Here is a 19,137-nt window from a genome sequence, read left to right on the forward strand (position 1 = left end):
GCCCCAGAAAGAGGTCCCCAGTTTCTAAGACGTTGCCAAGAGTCACAAAAAATGAATAGCAATCCAATATAGCTTTTGTGGTAGTAAATGGCTAACCCGAAAGAACTATAATTACCCAGCCAGATATATGCTAGACACTACCCTTCTAACTTCCAATTTATGTCACTGGCAAAAATATATAATATGTATGTCTGTATGCATGCCTGAATGGTGATTTTTTTAAGATTCTCCCATTATTCTTACATTTGTTAGCTAGTCATCAACTCTTTGGTTACCCTAAAACAGGAATCATAGACAAAGTCAGAATAAATGTTTGACTTTTTTCCTTTACATTTATCAAATTTAAAAGTACTAAACTGATGCCCAAAAGTATGGTCAAATACTCAGTGAAATGGGAACCAATATAGTTTGCATGCTGCTGGCTCTCCTACAATTTGAGCATCTTACTATGATGTAAACTGACAAACACAACTATCAAAAAATTCCACAATCGTATTCACTTTAACTCAAACTCATGGTTATAAGCTGTGGAGGTCAACACACCCAGCTGCCTTACCTCATTTTCTGATGAACTTGCAGACAGCAGCACCTCTTGGGCGTCAAAGAACTCAGATACAGATTCTGACATGGAGAGGCGGCTCTCATTGGCTACTTGCTGGGACAAGGGGAGATTGACATGGATTTGCTCACCAGGCTGCAGAAAAGAGAAGCAAATGTTACTGTTACTTGTTTCCCGGGTAGAAAGGTATTCCTTCCCATTAGCTGGATTTCTAAAGAAACCCACACTGTGTTAAAAGATTGGTGACCACAAGTCATTTTCACTTGCTACGGTATAAGATTCTTTCTTGGGTGTTACTAAAGATTCTAAAAGGCACAGTGTAAAAGTATGGAACCTCATTTCAGATTGTATTTTTCAAACTCTCAGGAATAAACATTGTTTTCAAGGAAGCGATGTGAGTTTAAATCAGAAAGACTTGTAAACGTGTATTTACATATTCTAATATATATTACAGGTTGACAAGATTTTCATTGAAGATTATTAAACAATTTTTGAATGATAAATTTTAGAAACATTCCTAAATTTTGAGCAGTTGAGTAAATGCAAATGTCACCAAGGCCACAGTCCCTGAAGGTGAGCACACACAGAGTAGGTACTAAGGTCAAAGATAAACTGCCTTGGGATGACCTATCCTACACAGCTAGATGGTTGACCCCTTGCATTTGGAGATTTCCAATGAAATCTATGTATTTGGTTTAAATGTGACCTTATAGTATTAGTTAAAATTCACCTACATGTATCACTGTGTACAAAGCTCTAACATTACTGTCAAAAAGTTTAGATTCTCACAGCCATAGAATAATCATTTTACAAAGATTCTTAAACACAATTACACACTGACGTTTAGCTCAAATTCTGAATTTCTCCTCTTCTCTTACCGTTTCTTCAATCCAAAAAATGGGATAATAGCACCTACCTCAGAAGATTGTTGGAAGGGTCAGATGGGACAACACATGCAAAATGGTTAGCACAACGCCTACCATGCAGCAAGCATTCACTTGACACCTATTAGCTATTAATTATCATTGTTATCAGTAGGGGCTAGAGCAGCACCATCAGTATCATCTTAGCAAGATCAGTTGACTTCTCTTTCTAAACCCTAATTGAAACTTTTTTTTCAGTACTAAAGATTGAACCCAGGGCCTTACACTAAGCTACATCTTCAGGGTTTTTTTTGTTTTTGTTTTTTTTCTCTTTATTTTGAGACAGAGTCCTGCCTCAGCCTCCCAAGTACTGGGATGACACCATGTCCTACTACTAGGAAACCTCTACTTAGCAGCTCCTCAACTAAAAATTTTTTAAAAAATATTTCATTGGCCATGCAGTGATAATGAACATCTTAAATAAAGAATAAAACACAGAAAAGTAACAGGCTGGAACAGAGATATAAATTAAAATTTGGTGACATCAGGGTAAAACAGGCATAAATAAAAATAGACAGTGCTCACCCATAAATGATACCAAACTCATATAGATTCTACATTCCAAAGAACACTGAAATGTCAGCAACACACATATTTATGGAGTGAATATTATTACTAGTAAAAGAATTGTACAAAAATGGACAAAAATATGCAGTAAATTCAGATGCTATGAAATAGGTGCTCTACATCTATTAAAAATGAGTCTTACCTCATCAGGGCTAGGAATAATATTTACACTGACAACCTGATCGCAAATAATAGACTCTGAGTGTATTCTGTTCAACCGACTCCTTAGTTCAGCGTTCTGGTTGAGTGCCTTAAAACGACAAAAGCCACACTTGTAATTTCATATTAAGGAGCAAGCATAGAACAAAGCGAGTACACAGCTTTAACTTTGACAACAACATCTGTGACGCTCTTACTTTTAGAGTCACCAAGTCAGATTCGATCAGTAAGCAGGAAGTAGAGGGCTTAGAATTCAGGTATTAATGCTTTTTGTACTGTAAGGTCACTTCTTAGTAGATTCATGGGCTGAGTTAGTGGACTTTATGAAAATGATACGTGGAATTTTATCTCTCTTACAGTCAGGCCTATACATCCAAGTCTAGTCTACCACCACATATCTATTACCTTCTGGTCTGGGATGAAAATTCTTTCCTTCTCTCTTTCTCTCTCTCTCTCTCCTTCCCTCTGTCCCTCCTTTCTCTCTCTCTCTCTCTCTCTCTCTAAAGTTTGACAGTCATTTCAAAGCTGTAGTTACTGTAACAATTCTGTGGAAATGGGATGAGTAATAAACTGGCTTGCGTTGAGACAATTATATTTAGTCTGGTTAAAGAAAACAGCTGTATTTTCATTCTCTGGGAGTATATAATGAATACACATGGCAGTGGAGTGGAACTCACTCAAGTGCAGACTAAAGGTGCCTTCGCTGACCAGTGTAGACACAGACAACCATGATAAAGAACACAAGACTAACAGCAAACCGACTCCAGGCTAGCTACATCACTCCACTCTCAGCACCCTTGAGTTGGTGCTCACGAAACACCACTTGCTACAACAGAGTTTAGTACGTGCAACAACTCCACGTATTATAAGAATAGAACAGCTTTACATGCACGGCCTCCCTCCAGGGCCCCTGGGGACCAAAGTCAAGCCAGCCCCCCGGAAATGCACACCACACTGCTGTATGTGGATCTGTTACATTAAATAAGACAGGAGAGGGTCACAGAATTTCACCAAGTCTCAAGTGTAACACCTGTGTGAGGTCAAGGCCCGGTGAAAAGATGGGCAATTCTTTTCCTTCCCATTAAAATTAGCCACTGGAAGTGAAGGTGGATGTTCTAAAAGGTCAGCGTCAGGGCTTACTAAGACAGTATCTGCTTTATCTAGAGTCAAGGCACACAGTGAAGCAATACATGCACAAGTATAATATCCTAATTATAACTGTACCTACTAAAACAACCAGGGTAAACACAAAGGAGCAAAGCTCTGAGCTTGTACTGCAGGCCCCGCTCCTGGAGCAGGGAGCAAAAGGTGACTCCTCTCACCTCCCTCCACCCCTGTTCCCACCTCTTCTCTCCTTTCAGCCCAGCTCTTGCTTTCTGAGGGCAGAAGCGTTCACTGGCAGCCTTGGCTTTTTTTTTTTAAAGCCTTCAAAACTCCTTTGTAAAATGCATCAAGTATGTAATACACTTGGTCTGGTGTGTCAAGTACTGATGGATTAAAGGTGGATACAGAAACAACAGCTATTATGCCTGGGGATAGGAGGAAACAGGTCCCTGATTATCTGAGAAAGCAGGGATGAATTAGAAAAACTATGTTCTTAGTAGAGGAAAAACAAATCCAAAACTATGTGCCTCAAAGGAAGACTCCTAATATCTTTTTAGCCTGTAAGAGTGCTCAGGATAATTTTTCTTAGGGCAAAAACCTTAAATATTTAAAATTACAAAAAAAATAAAAACTATGTTGATCTTATCCTTTGTGGCTATTACAGGCTTGTGTACTTGTTCTTGCGTTATTTCTCTGCCTAGAAGTATATGTAAGTTGTCTTGGTTATTAAACTCTTTACAAACAGATCTGTTTTGTCCCGTGTGAGCGGGTGGCCTCATGGCAGTGTTTGATGGGTTTAATTGCAGAACTACAGTCTTTTGTTTTTTTTTTTTTGGTTTTGGTTTTTTTTTTTTCCGGTACCAGGAACCGAACTCACGACCTTGCGCTTGCCAGGCAGGCGCTTTGCCGCTGAGCTAAATCCCCAGCCCCCAGAACCACAGTCTTAACCTGAGGGTTTTATACAAACCTCAACTAATGGTTCCTTCAAAATGACTGCACCTTTTGTGGCTGCTGGAATGATGTTAATGAAATCCGACAAAAACTCAAAGGCAAGCACAAGAAATGCTTTTTTCCAGCATGGGGATGTTAAACACAAGTTTGCTGTTTGGAGGAAAGTGTAGAATTGTTTTCTCTGGATGTTTAAAAATGTTAAATGCTCAATTAAACCCTTTCCTTATTTACTAAATATGATCCTGCCTAACAGGTATGTGTGCCAGCCACCGGATAACCTCTAAACATTAATATCAACAGAAAATGAGGGAAAAGTGGTTTTTAAAATCTGAAAATGTCTTTTTTTTTCTTTTATTAGATGTAATGTGAAAAATAAAAAATCCTGGACTGGGAATCAAAGATGAGGTTTTCTTGATCTGAACGGTAACTGGTCTTGAGCAAGATGCTTAGTTTTGCTGCATCTCAATTTCTTTAGGTAAAAAATAAGGCAATGATACTGGATAACCTTTAAAGTCCACTTAAATTTGATTGAAATATTAAATCAGAATCTCACATAGCTTTTTGATTATCACTAGGCAGAGCAAGTATCCTTCCAGGATAATGTAAAAATAATTCTGGTTTGTATCTGAGTCTTACACAATGGAAGATTTTCTGTTTCCAATGGGTTGATATTAAGTATCTGGCTCTCTAACAGGAACATAAAATATTTTTACATTAAATGAAAAATTTATTTTGTCATTCACTGGGATGGTTTGAAGAATTTTTAAAAAAAATCTGTGTCCTTATTTTTTTTTTTCCGGTACCAGGAATCGAACTCATGACCGTACACTTGCCAGGCAGGAGCTGTGCCGCTGAGCTAAAGCCCCAGCCCCTGTGTCCTTATTAATCACTTCTCTTATTGTTAAAACTCTCCTCAACTGACAAATGGGTAGCAAATAGGTAGCAAGGGGATAAAAGAGAAATTCTAGTTAAAGTATTTCTTGAGATGAATAATAATAGAAGTGTTTATTCTTTAATTTTTTCAAACTTTAAAAGTATATTTTTTGAAATTATATTTAAGATTTAAAGCCAAGGGCCTGTCATCATCTACCAGTACTGGTAAAGAATTACAGTTGATTGCCAAAATAGTAATATTAGTATTGTGCCACAGGTAAGCAGTGTTTGGCTCTACTTTAAATATACAGCAATGCATTTTAGTACTTCTCCTTGAGAGACTTGGGACAAAAGTAGAAGACCCCATCCTGCTTCTATTATTCCAAACATGTGTGGAACTCAAAGCTAAACGTTTAAAAGGCATACTTTGGTTACTAATATATATGTGGTGGTGGAGAAAAGTTGTTATACAGCACAAAAAGCATGAAATAAATATCCATCTCTGGCAGCCCCAGTGGCAGAGAGTAAGCCGCTCAGGGAGCATGCAACAGCCCATTTCTGTGCATCTTACCCAGGCTGACTCCTCCTTTTGCCTTGATCACACAGACTGTTTCTGAAGGTTGCTAGAACCAAGTGCCCACAGCTGCGTGGTACAGCACCCTCAGGCCATGGCCAGGACCACATTAGGATGTACCTCCCTGAAACTCCGCTTTCTCTGTACTGGTACCATAGAAATTCTGAGAATACTGCAGAATACAGACATTGTCAGGGAAATGAGGCTCTCAGTGATAATTAACATGACAGAGCCCAGAAGATGGCTGAAATAATGTAGAGAATGTCCTCAAAGAGAGCAAACAGTGGCAAAGCAAGGAAAATGGAGGCAGATCCCCAGCCACTGGTGCCAGCCACTGAGCAAGAAAAGCTACCGAGATGTGTCAGTAATAGTACTGTTCTACTAGTGACTGCAGGGCCAGCGTCTGATCCGAGGGAGCACCCGGGAGCCAGGAACTGTCTCTAAAGTCTTCGTTAAGTAGGTTTTGCACATATCCTCACTACTCAGTTAAGTGGGCTCGTACCGCACTAAAAACTGCATGGCATACTCATTTCCCCATGACGGTGTCTTTCACATTCAGTCGAATATATCCAGGAAACATACGGTTCCTCATCAGGGCAGAAAAGAAGCTGCCATTTGAGTTTCTGAGCCAGACTCAATGACCTAAATCCCTACATATGTAGCTATTAACCTTGCAGACAATTGGTGAGAGTTTACGTTAGACTGGGTGAGACTGTTATAAACATTTTACTCAGTGGAACTGTGGGTCTGGGAAGGAAACCGGCAGCCTCACAGCTGAAAGATTTGAAACATACTGCAAGAGAGAATCATCACAGAAGCAAACCCTCCGGATAAAAGTAAAACTGGTTCAGTATAAGTGAGAAATTAAGTGTGGAAACTGTCAAAGACAGTGATGTCAAAAACCAAATGCTGGGTAGCTCTTTAAAACCACCTTTGATTTTTTTCAATTTAAGTACTATTATATTTGGAAAATGCAAAATATAGAAAAGTTTTTTTCTTTTTCGGTACCAGGAATCAAACTCAGGACCCTGCACTTGACAGGTGCTTATGCCGCTGAGCTATATCCCCAGCCCAGAAAAATATTTTTAAAACTGCTTACCTTACTACTCAACTGTTGGTGGTTTGGTATATTTCTTTCTAACTTCTTTCCTATTCATTTTCTCACATTGTTTACTGGGTGCATAGTTTGTACCCTGTGTTTGCCCCTTATTCTTTGCATATAAGCATTTCTTTTATGTTGCAAGCTTTTCAGAAACGTCATTCAGTTGCATAATAGGCAATGATTTCCTATTATTACACTTGTAATAATTTTTACCAGAGTAAACAATGCTGCCATGAATATTTATGTACATGATTATTTTCTATATTCAGCATTACTTCCTTAGACTAGTCACAGCAACATGACTCACAGAGTCAATGGGTAAAAACTCTTTAAGGCTTTTTAAATACTGCTAAATTATGGGCAAAATGACAGTAGTTTAAACGTGACAGATACTTTAAAAAATAAGATATATAAAGGATTCCATGAGAACTACCTTCATGTACAACACATATAGCCAAATCTCAGGAATTGTGGCATTCAGAAACAAATAAATAGATTTGGAACTTTTATTCCATCACAGAATATTTATTTTGGGTATGTAAAATGTTGTGGACAGGAAGAATGACACATACCACAATTGGAATTTTGAAGTATGCCACTCTATGCTGAGCCAATGTTTTGCTCCTGTTCTCATATACACCACATCTCACTGATTCTAAGATGCACATTCCTCCCACAATGAGCATATCTGACGCAAAGCATCAGTTCAATTGACAGTAATGGTCCTTTTCTTTTCAGCAATGCACAAAATAATAATGCATCCAACAATTGATGGCATGTGAATTTAATGAAACACGGTAATTTTAGCTGGAGTAGACGGATAATATTTTGTTGCTTGCATTCCTATGGACCTGATTTCCTACATTTAGCACAAGCTTTACACAAATTCTGTGCCCAGAAATCATAATAATAACAGTGATATAGCGTAATATACTGTGCATGGGAAGATAAACTCAAGTAGAGTTGGGTGCTAAGGTTGTCTTCATCTTACATACTATGGTGCTTGATTTTGATGTTCGGGTACCACATAAAACAGAACATGAAATTATAGCTGATGTGTAATAAGGTAGTCTATAAGGGATAGATTCTGCATAAAATATCCTGCCCTGCAAGCATAAGCCCAATACTATGCTGTCTTTCAGGTGTGGAAGTTAATTTAAGTTTCATGGGGGTAAAATAACAAAGTTGTGTACATGTTTGTACACATACAGATTGGGGCAGTAATATTATTTTAGAAGAGGAATTCATTTAACTGTCCAGCCCTCCACATTGTTATTCACTCCAGGCAAGTAATAATTTATGCTGAACATGTAGTGAAGAATAATTTCACATGTTTTATATACTATGTGATTTCTAAAGGGCTGCCTGACAGAATTTGTGAAGTTGATAGATGTACGTAAAGACCTCATTGAAAAGCAGCACTTTGATCATTAGAAACATATCAACTAAGACTTGTGTCAAATAAAATATAAGCTTAAAAATGTGAGGCTAGTTAAAGTTATTTAAATACCATCTCTCTCCTAGCTTCCTTTTCTGTGGGAAGACCCACTCATGAAGAAGATAACTGATGACACTTGAATGTGGACCAAAAATGCCTCAGGCTACCTTAAAATGACAGTATCATGTAAGGTTGTACTAATATAAAAATATACTCAGAGCATGGAAGGCAACTGTCTCCATGTACTCAAGCTATTGAGGATTTCTTCAATCTTAATTGCTGTATTACAGTCAGGATGGTGAAGATAGACTAGGCTATCAGGGATGGTTGCGTAAGTTGTCTCCCACCTTCAACATCTTCAGCTGGCTCCTTCTTTTACACATGCTGTGATGACTGCAAATTCCAGGGTTAACATTCAGGCTACGTGATACTTGCTGTTAACCAGATGCTGTTAAGTTTTCCCTTCGTGAGACTATTAAACCTCTACTCTTGACCTCAGTGGTCATCACTCCTCAATTCCTTGACTGCTTCTTCTGGGTCTCCATCAGAGAATCCTTTTTCTGGGCCTGTTCTTAAAATATTAATGTGCTCCGTAACAAGCAGCACCAGTACCACTGCATCTCCTTTATTCTGATTGGAAACAGCGATTCACCAACACCTGTGACTGCAATGACATACTGTGGCACCCACATCTTTCTCCCTGAGCTCTAGGTCTTTTTAGCCAATCGTGTGCTGGATGAGCCACAAAATTGCTCATCATACATTTCTGACAAACCACTTCCACTTGTTCGCTTTCTTGGGGAAAGAACTATCATTTCCTACGTAGCTAAGTAAAAAACCTGGAGCTGACTCTGTCTCCTTCTCTCTAACATTCAGTTGATCTCCAAGCGATCACACCTCAGTGTCTCTCCAACCCATCCTTTCCCTACTGATGCTGGTACCTCCTCAGCTCAGGAATATTGTCTCGGGTATCACTAAGACATTCTTGAATTATTTCAAATACTAAAAGTCTGCTCAACCAGTTTTGCTTCAATTTCATTCAACCTCATACCATGGCAGGCTAATCTTTCCAAAACACAGAAACACGCAGTAATATTTTCAACATGTAGCACTACCATTATCCAGTTAAAATTCAAGTCCTCCCATCACCGCAGGATAAATCTGAATTCCTTTGTGCACACCCTGATGCGCAGGTTCCTACCCACTTACATAGTCCTACAGTCACTTCCTCGCTCACTCCATTCTTCAGTCACCTCTCCAGTGGTCTAATCATGGATAGTTATTCATCAGATAGGAATAAACTGTCAGTAAACTCAAATGTCTAAGCAGAGGCTGCAGTGATTTCTAAAACAGCCTCTCGGTGGTAAGAGGATCAGTGAAGGAGTACCTGGTCCAGGGGAAGGGCATGGGTGGATACAAAATGTGAACACAGCTAAAATGCTGTGGCAATGCACAGTTCCAAGCATGAACTTATCTAGAGGATGGTGTGCAACAGTCTTTGGAGTGCCCAAGGACTTTCACACCTTTTGAGCCCTTTGGCTAAAAAAGATCTAAATAAAACAAACAAAACCCAAAAGGTCCAACAAAAAAATCTACCGAGGCCCTGACTTTAGATGCAAATAAATGTGCATTGACCTCAGTGAGGTCAATGAGAGGGAAATATTTTACCCAAAGGGTGCAAGTTTATATAATTTTGATTTCTTTTAATTTTATGTTAGCAGTAGGCTCTTCCTGGGCTGTTTCAGAAGTGTGATCTGTGGCTCTGCTCTCAGCTAGGGATCTGTCATTCTTCCGAACAAATGGAGCCTTAGAAGCCTGCACTGCTGTGGATGCTGCGGTGTGGTCCCTTCTCTACTGTCCCTGGGCAAATACTGCTCATCTTCCCAATAAGGTCATGAGCTTCTTGGGGATCAGACACATGGTGCTCCATTATCTTGCACAATACCCGGTATACAGCTAGTTGAGTAAAAGTATGAACAAATGAATAACTTTCAAAACTTCTCTTCCTAATCACTTCTAATTTCACCTGAAGCTCAAACCTAGATCTCTAGCAATGATTCTTATCGAAAAGCAAATGAAAGCAAGCAAGCAGCAAGCAAGAAACCAATTTTCTTAGTACATGTTTGATTTACATCTCTAAGCTTCTATCATTACATACTTAGTAAGGGAACATTCCAACATTTAGGGGACCAAGACTGTATTTTATGTGTTCATAAGAGAACATCGGTATGTATATTTCACTTATTTTGATTTTTCTGATTCATGACACTCAGAATAACGATTCGTAAGATCAACTGATGTCAACTGAGTGCCGGACAGCTCTGTGACATGAGAAGAGTCCAGAAGAACCTTTAAGGGCTCTTGTGAGTGAACCCCTCTGCGGGCTGGGAGGGTAGTGCTGCTGATGCGCATGCTCCTGAGCCCCGGGCATAGCACTGGAAGCAGCGTGCACCATGGTGAATGCAGGAAGTGTGGCCAAGTAGCAGCAACCAGGACATAAAACTTCACACTGAAAATACGCTGACGATTCAAGTACATAAGACATGGCGATATAGTTTACGTCTAAGTTTTAGGGACTGAAGTTAGTTATTCAAGCAGGGTCTGATTCACACAGAGAACCACTTACCCAGGATTTGCTTGCTCCTTCACTCTGATCCAAGGCACCAGGAAGTGAATAATATTTTATATAAACACTGAGTTCTCACACAAAATCATATAACAACATTGAATTCTTAAAGGAATTAAAATAAGTGCATTTATGGACTAACTGGAGAAAATGTTCCCCGCAGAGGAAATTCTTGGTGTAAAAAGACATATGCAGAACTTTTAAGGATGTGTAGCAGAAATCTCAATTCCGATATACATAGGGACTTGATTATATTAACAAGATCAACTATATAAAACTATTGAAATGCAAAAGTCTAGCTTCAGGAAACATATCTTAGGAAGAGAATCCCAAAGGAGCAAATCAGAAAAGAAAAAAAGAGAGCTCATAGTAATTACTAATTTTCAACAGATTAAAATCTAAGTGGAAAAAATTATGTATACAAGGTCTAGGAGACTTTGTTCTATTTACCACTGGACTGAATATATTCTAAAATATATTTTAGATGTATAAATCATGTATATATATCTAGATGCTTTTTCTAAAAAAAAAAAAAACCAGGGCTACCTTGTAAGTGACCTTAGTCATTAAGTATTGAACTAGTCAAAATAACAATTCTATGCATGCAGGCAATTGATGTGTGCAAGCATCAGTTTGGTTTATTTTCACTCCTACCTTGACATTTTTGGGAAGAAAGATAACCAAGTTCAATACTGGCACTGCAGTGTCTCCAGAGAATGCCAGAGGAATGTGCTATCCCCAGGACTGATGCCTCCACCCCCAGCTTTTGCCCAACAAGAGTTGAGACCATGTCACACACGTGAAAATGAACATTCTCTTTACCTGAGACAGTGACTGCCGGAGCCGGGCCATCTGCGTGCTGTGGCCTTTATTGTGGTCTTGCTCGGAAACCATCTGCTTCAGCTTCTCTTTCTCTATGGCTATGCTGTTAAATGCCGACTTCAAAAGAGAATGCACTGGGTGGGCAGAAAAGTGAGAGGCAGATCTTAAATGTATCCAGAAGGAACATACAATATGATAAACGCCTCAGGATTTCAGCTCATACCTAGACGTTTTCTAGAAAAGCTATGTTGCTGTCTAATTAAAATCCGCCTGAAGATGAATTCTTTTTTTTTTTTTTTCTCCGGTACCGGGAACCGAACTCACGACCTTGCGCTTCCCAGGCAGGCGCTTTGCCGCTGAGCTAAATCCCCAGCCCCCGCCTGAAGATGAATTCTATCAGGGTACTGTAGCTATACACAAAACAAATATGGCAATTAGAATGAATTCGGGGGAACATTTTTGTATTTCATACCAGTCAAGCCAACCGAGATTTGGAAATGTCATATATCAATTCTAAATATCAATATGTAGAAATTAATTTACAATCCTGAAAAAGGAACATATTTTACTTGCCATATTTGATAATATTTTGAGCAGTTCTGTGTAGCACAAATTGCCACACAAATCATGTAGAATTAGTCAAAAATTATTTCCCAAAAGCACACACCCTAAAAGAGCATTTTATGACTCCTGTCAACACAAAATAGCGGATATGGAAGTTCTGACTTGCTTCCTTGGAGGCAGGAAAAGAGTTAGTCTAGAGAACATCACCTGAGCTGCTGTGTCAGCCAGCAGTGTCTTGATGCCCAAGGTGCTTGGGTCTAGAAGCGACAATAAAACGCCACCACTTGCCCCATTTCCTGCACACTTCACACCTACATCGGTACAACTCTGAAGCAGGCTTTCATCCCGAGCCACAAAAAGCTAACTCCTATTTTCTTACAAAGTTTCTCTGCCATGCAAAGTCTCTGAGCTAAAACAGGTATTTTCCAATTTAGGAAAAGTTATTTTTAAAAGAAGTAGAAAATTTTAGCCCAAAATACAGTGGCCTGAATTAAAGGGGGAAAAATGGCAGGATCCCAAGGGTGAATAACCGATTCCTTTAAGTACAAGCTTCCGTCACCAACGTACAAGTAATAACTTACAGCTGGAACGCATTAACCCTGCTGGTGGCTCTGAAAGCAGGCTCCTCACCCACTTTAACACTCAAATGCTTTCCAAGCAGCCATGCAACACTCACGGAAAGGGCCCCTTTATTTTTCTAGCTTAGAAGATATGTGTGTCTGTTGAAAAGAAAACAGTTTCAAAGGAGGCTTTAAAACTGTTGAAACTTGGATTTCCTGAAAGCTTTCAGGATTGTGAACAAACAGACAAAGCTTTCCTGGGGCTGCCTGCAAATTAGTGCACACCTCCTGCTAACAGCTGTGCTGTGCCATGCTCTTAACTCATGCGTAGTCTATCAGCGGCTGCCCCGCCCCAGGAGTAAAAATTACAGACTGTGAAGCTATGCTGTTACACGAACAATATTATTACTGTTGCCTAATAACATAATTAGCATCCTGGTAAAAATGCAGGAAAAATGCACTTGCTAGGAGTAAGAAGTCAGGTGAAGCAGGGCTGACCTTATAGTATCAACTGACAAAACTATAGGAAAAAGGATAAAAATGATCTTACTTATTTGTTTTAGGATTATGGAGTTAAATATCTGACTATGTGTTACAAAATCACCTCTTAAATACCCAGTATCTGCAATTTAGAATAGCACAGTAAGAAGAAAGTTAATTTATCAGCACTTGGGAGGCTGAGGCAGGAGGATCACTGTGAGTTTGAGGCCAGCCTGGGCTACAAAGTGAGCTCAAGGCTGGTCTGAAGTATATGGTGAGACCCTGTCTCAACAACAACAACAACAACAACAACAACAACAACAACAAAAACCCAAAGAAAGTTAATTTAGAGGCCAAGGCTCTTTGAGAAGTTAACTGTGAAGCCTACCATCTTTGCTTGTGGTTCAAGGTTGTAAACCTTTGTTGAGTTCAACATTCCCAGGGATGCCCACCGTCCTTCTTTTCCTGAACATCAGGCTCTTGAGTATCAGGCGGCACAGAAGATGCGCCACTTAACACATATTCTCAAGGATATTTTATAAATTATTACCAGTAGCCCCAGGGGAAATAAATGATTAAATATGAGTTCACCGTAAGGTGTTACTGACTGAAAACAACACAACGTACCTTTCTCAGGAGCTTTTAACAGACCTGAGAAGGTACTAGTCTAAGTCAACTGATGAACTTCACCAGCTGTTAGTTACATACCACAGCGTGAGAGGGGAGGTAATCTGGGAGCAACACAGATAGGACTTGTCAGTCCTCTTACATCCTACTGTCCTGCTTCTTACTCGTTGTACCCTACTCTCTGGGGCTGATAACAATTAACTCACACAGCAAAGCTTACTGAAAACCTAACACAAAAAAGAGACTCAGCGGTGTGGTCTCTCTCCCAGTCCCTCAAATCTGGGCTTGCCCGTGATGCTCTGAACAACGGCAGAGTTTAGTGGAAGAGACACCGCACCAGTTCCAGAGCTGGCCTTGAAAAGAACTAGCAGCTTCCACCTCCAGCCTGTTGCAGCCCAAACTGTCAAGGACAGGAGGAGGGCCACAGTCACGGGCAGCCTTCCAGCTGTCCTGCAGATGTGCCGGGCACAAGCGGAAACCACTCTGGGTATTTCAGATCAGCTCAGCCTCTGGCCAAACACTACTGATTGAGCCTCGTCTGACACATGGTGCAGAAGCTTGGCTCTTGGCTGAGCCCTGCCTGAATTCCTGACCCAACGACTGTAAAGTACAGTAAGTGAATATTGTGTTAAAAAAGTCAAACAGAATCTGTTTTTTGCTTGCAAAGGATAAGCAATAAGTATGTATTAAAAAGATATTTTAAAAAGAGATGAGTGGTAGCACCTAACTGGACTGTTTAGGATGACCTTTTTTCTCCCCCCAACCCCAATGTGTTCTCCCAAGAGGCAGGAGCCTCATCCTGCAGCACACTGTGTGCAGATGTCCCACTGCATATAAAACCATTTCATCTTTCTACCATTATCACCTAAACAAAGACAAAAGAATAGATCTGTTATCAAACAATGCTCTCATCAAAGAAGAGACCTTCTTTAAAGGGCACATTGTATTTGCCCTTACCTTTCTGTGCAATTAGACAAAATTCTTCTTGCAGCTTTGTATAGTCTGTTGAACTTTCCAGAGGGTCAGTGAGGTGGCTAGGGGGAGTCTGAAATTCAATATCTGCACAAAGGTTGGGGTTGGAGGAATGCAGGCGAACTGGTGACATGGTGGCACTGAAAGGGACCTGAAAGGGGAAACACAAATTATTGAAGAGTAACCGTGCACCAATCCACCTTCCCGTACACAGAAAAGATCCCTCTTATTCTTTAAAATAATAGATCCCTCTCTGATGACATGCATGGGGAGGCTCAATACTCATTTATTTTGCAAGTAGCTGGGCTGGGAAAAAAGAGTCTCATTTCCCATAGTTGATTTAGAATGTCAGGGACTCACTGGTTTTTCTGTTACAGAGAGATGACTGCAGAACGACAGGAAGAAAAGGAGTAATTCACTTCCACTCTGAACCCACACTTGTACATAAAAAAAATTACTGGCAGAAAGCTGCAGTCTGAACTGATATTGGTGACTTTCTCTTACCAAGTTGGAGCAATTATATCGTAGAACTGTTTTATGCTCACCTGAGGTTGGAGCAGGATCTTACTAAATATGTAAAAATTTGAGACTTGTATACAGATTCACTTCCTCCCTAGCCATTAGATAATACAAAACAAGTTTAATAGGAAATAAAAGAATGGCCTAAAGAGATTCACAATTATTCTGGCAAAAAATTTACTAAAATGTATATTATTACATGGAATATATACTGTTTACATCATTGTAATTTACTTTTCTATATTACATACCACTCCTATTGATCTATCATCTATCTATCTAATGAACTGGCCAGTGGTGAAAAGCAAAATATAGAAAATGGCTAGAGGTACTTCCTGGTCCAAAGCTGGCTCTGGACTAGGCCTATGATGGGTGATGGAAAAGCATCTTTTCTTCCCTTCCTCTTCAAGGAGGTTCTACCTGAGCATTACAAATGCTATTTGCCAAGCGTTCTTAGAAATGCCAATTTTTGCTTCAAGTCAGATCACCAATAACTTTTCCCTGTTACTATATAGATGTTCATTCATTCATCTTCACGTACTGTAGTCCAGATTCCAGGCACAGCTAAGTGTGGTATAACTGAAAGGATAATCTCCATGCCCTACCTAACAGGAAACACGCTGCCAGAGGCAGGAAATAATACCTTGTTTCTTTGATCATATATATATGAAACATTCTTTTTTTGCTTTAAGCTTCCTAACATTTGATGAGTGAGAGCGGAAGAGGGTGCTATCTCTAAGGAGACAGAGGAAGTGGAAAGAACCAAAAAATTTAGCCTTAGATACAACTGAGCCTAGACAGAGGCCCTTCTGATGTAGCTCTGTCCTGGCAGGAAGTTCTTTATCTCGAAATATTTCCAAGGCTTACTGGGGAAGTGAGCATGATGCTTCCCTCCTAAATTCGGCTAAGCACATTAACAGGTATTGTGCAAAGCATTTGGTATCTGCAAGTTATCAAGTCACTCTTCTCCATCCTCTGTGGGAACCCTGACTATACCCGGCTGGGAGATGTGGACAGCTTGCTTATTTTACAGGCTCAAAACTTCTGCCCCTTCCAGATTTGAAACAGAGAAGTGGCAAATAAGTTATCTGAGAAAATGGAATGAGACTTAGGTGGTGCGCTGTCTGAGGACAGACAGAGGGAATTTAACTGCAGTGATGCTAACCCTAGAAAGACCAGTGAGCCCATGTCCCTACTGGAGGGAAACGGAGAATGCAGGGAGAGGTTAGTGCAGATTAGGAGCTCACAGGGAGAGTGAGAGTCAAAGACATGGGCAAGCCAGAAGATTTTCAGACTTAAAGACAGGACTTCCTGATACAAAGAACCTCCAAAGAACACTAGGGAAAAAGAAGGTGAGTGTCTGGTGAGAGGGATGTACATGTTGAGAATCATGGAAAATGGTTTTATGGGCACCGAGGAGCCCTCACCGATACCATGACGTGGCTGATGCTGACTTGAGTCTGTTCTGTGTGAATTTGTGAGAGGTCATAGGGGCAAGGATAGGCTGCAGAGGAGCCCTTCCTTACACAGGGAAAACCAAGAGAGCCCAGCGAGGACCTACACTTGACCCTGAGATAATGTCCTCTTTATTAAACGTGGGACTCAGATGCTAAGAAGAAACACGTAAGTTACAAATATCTATGTTGAACATAATGGAGGCTTAAAATGGCTATGAAAACAGGAAAAGTGGTTTTCTATATTTCTCACAGGGCCAGGGACTTGGAATGCTCCAAACTGCAATCAGACAGTTCCCCGTGAAACTGAAAAAACTGAAAACTAATTTTTACATACTTCCGACTGAAGATGCTAATACTGATATCTTTCTTATTAACAGAAGTGTGTTGAATGGGTCATTTTAATTGAGAAATTCAGGAAATAAAATTGAGAACACAAATTGGGATGAATTAATCTACGTAATTGAGTATTTCTTCAGCCTGAGGACTTATTTACTCAGATTTTCATTCATCAATTTGGATATTACGTGATTAAAAATTTAAATGCTGGCTATTTCCTCTGTCAGTGATGGTTGGCGTGGGAACTGCCAACAGCTCCCCAGGTGTATACCTGGGGATGCTTCAAGCAGGGCTTGGGTCTTTAACTTGCTCAGGAAATAAATCCAAGGCTTCGCTGAAATCCTACGATTGCCAGGGAAACCTGACCCTAGCATATTCTGGGACCAGTAAGCGTGGTCTGGAGTGAGGACGATAGGAGATGCTCTTAATGCTGGTCTATGAAGAAGTCAAGAGAGAAGTGAATTGAGAGTGGAACTGCTGGCTCCAAAATTTAGCAGTGGTGAACGTGAGAGAAAGCACAGACAGAGGTCTAAGATGGATCACAAGCTCACCGGACTGGGGGCCAGTGGGAAAAGTCCCTGCTCTTGTCGTCCCTGCTATGTGTACTGGCTGCCTTCAGAGGCACTGCCTGCTCTGAGATCCTCATGGAAGAGGAGGGACCAGAATTTCTGGTTCCAACCTCCTGTTCTGTGGGTCTGGCTGATGCTGCAGGGCGGCCACTCTCAGTGCTAGTGTTAAGGATCAATGAGGATAAACATTGGAAACACCTTCCTTTGGCACAATCTCATCTGCCACAGATATCAGAGTGGGTGAGGAAAGAAGTGAGTAGGAGTCCTTTGGAAGGATTCTAGGTAAAAGGCTTCTGGTAGGGAAAGAGAGGGTCGATTCAAACTCATCACATTAAAGTAGGAATTAAAGGGAACTACTGCAATAGAAATACAGATCGAGTAATCAGCATCAGGTTGCTGGGGTGAGGGAGAGGGGCTGCGGGATCCAACTGATGGCCCTGCTCAAGGCTGCTATTTCGGTGGGGACGTCAAAGCTACAGGTCCTGGATGGCTTAGGGTAGCCATTCCCCTGACTTACTCCTGAAAACATTATTAACCGTGACCGGTAGGTTTTCTCATTAGACACTTCTAACTGCTGTCACAGCTACATTGGGATATGGGTAAATGATTTTTTTCTTTAAGTTTTTCTACCTTCCATTTAAAAAAGATAAACTTTTTCTATTCAAATCGGTGCTAATCCCAGCTTTATTACATTCACTGTATCTGCAATTTTAAAAATTAACATAGGCGAAAGATAATTACTTCCTGGCATGTTATCTTAAAAGTACATTACTTAAGGAAACTGTTTTCATAAAATGAATGACCTTTTTTCTCCCACTGTGCTGTTGTTCTCGCTCTAATAATCATTTGGACTTCTTAATTTTATAAATTAAAATTACATTTAGGAATTATTTAACTGCTTGTACATATATCTGTCAGAATTTGTCAGCACATCAATGTCCAGATTTATTTATCTGCATTTGAAAACACATAGAAAGTATACATTGACCGTGAAAGCAATTTCTCAAATTTATTGGTTCAAATGTTCACAAAACTGTGATTTTGAGTCAATTCCCTAATAAATTCCAAGACACTGGTTGTCTCAATGATCAAAACCATTTCTGTTCCTCAAACAATCCAGCTGAACACCTAGATATAAAGCCAGAGACAATTACTAACCATAAAGTAGAAAGCTAATAATTTTCATATTAGTAGCCATTTTCCTACAATGCAACCAAAATCTTCTATTTTTCAGCAATTCTGCTCTTAAAATATATCCCACCTTTAGCAAGAGCAAAACTATTGCTCATTTAGGAAATATGTAATAGCCAAAAAACCAACACCCACAATTACTATGAGCTCAAAAATCTGTGTTT

At 40.0% G+C, this 19,137-nt stretch overlaps 1 protein-coding gene across 13 annotated transcripts in view; it reads right to left on the reverse strand.

Annotated features, from left to right (window-relative positions):
- Osbpl6 (oxysterol binding protein-like 6) overlaps positions 1-19,137 on the reverse strand; it is a 134,291-nt gene that overhangs the window by 25,091 nt on the left and 90,063 nt on the right. For 9 of the 13 annotated variants that reach the window (XM_013512645.1, XM_013512652.1, XM_005373388.2 and 6 more), the window contains 5 exons: positions 14,887-15,052; positions 11,699-11,832; positions 10,877-10,900; positions 2,192-2,299; positions 557-694 (listed from right to left, as the gene is read on the reverse strand). In XM_013512645.1, the coding sequence (XP_013368099.1) occupies positions 557-694; positions 2,192-2,299; positions 10,877-10,900; positions 11,699-11,832; positions 14,887-15,052 (570 nt within the window). The remainder of the gene's footprint in view (positions 1-556; positions 695-2,191; positions 2,300-10,876; positions 10,901-11,698; positions 11,833-14,886; positions 15,053-19,137) is intronic. The other 4 variants (XM_005373382.2, XM_005373390.1, XM_005373387.1 and 1 more) reach the window with 1 other exon arrangement.

This window comes from Chinchilla lanigera, unplaced genomic scaffold (genome assembly GCF_000276665.1).
Source record: "Chinchilla lanigera isolate Chin_1 unplaced genomic scaffold, ChiLan1.0 scaffold00002, whole genome shotgun sequence".
Classification (NCBI taxonomy): Eukaryota; Metazoa; Chordata; class Mammalia; order Rodentia; family Chinchillidae; genus Chinchilla; species Chinchilla lanigera.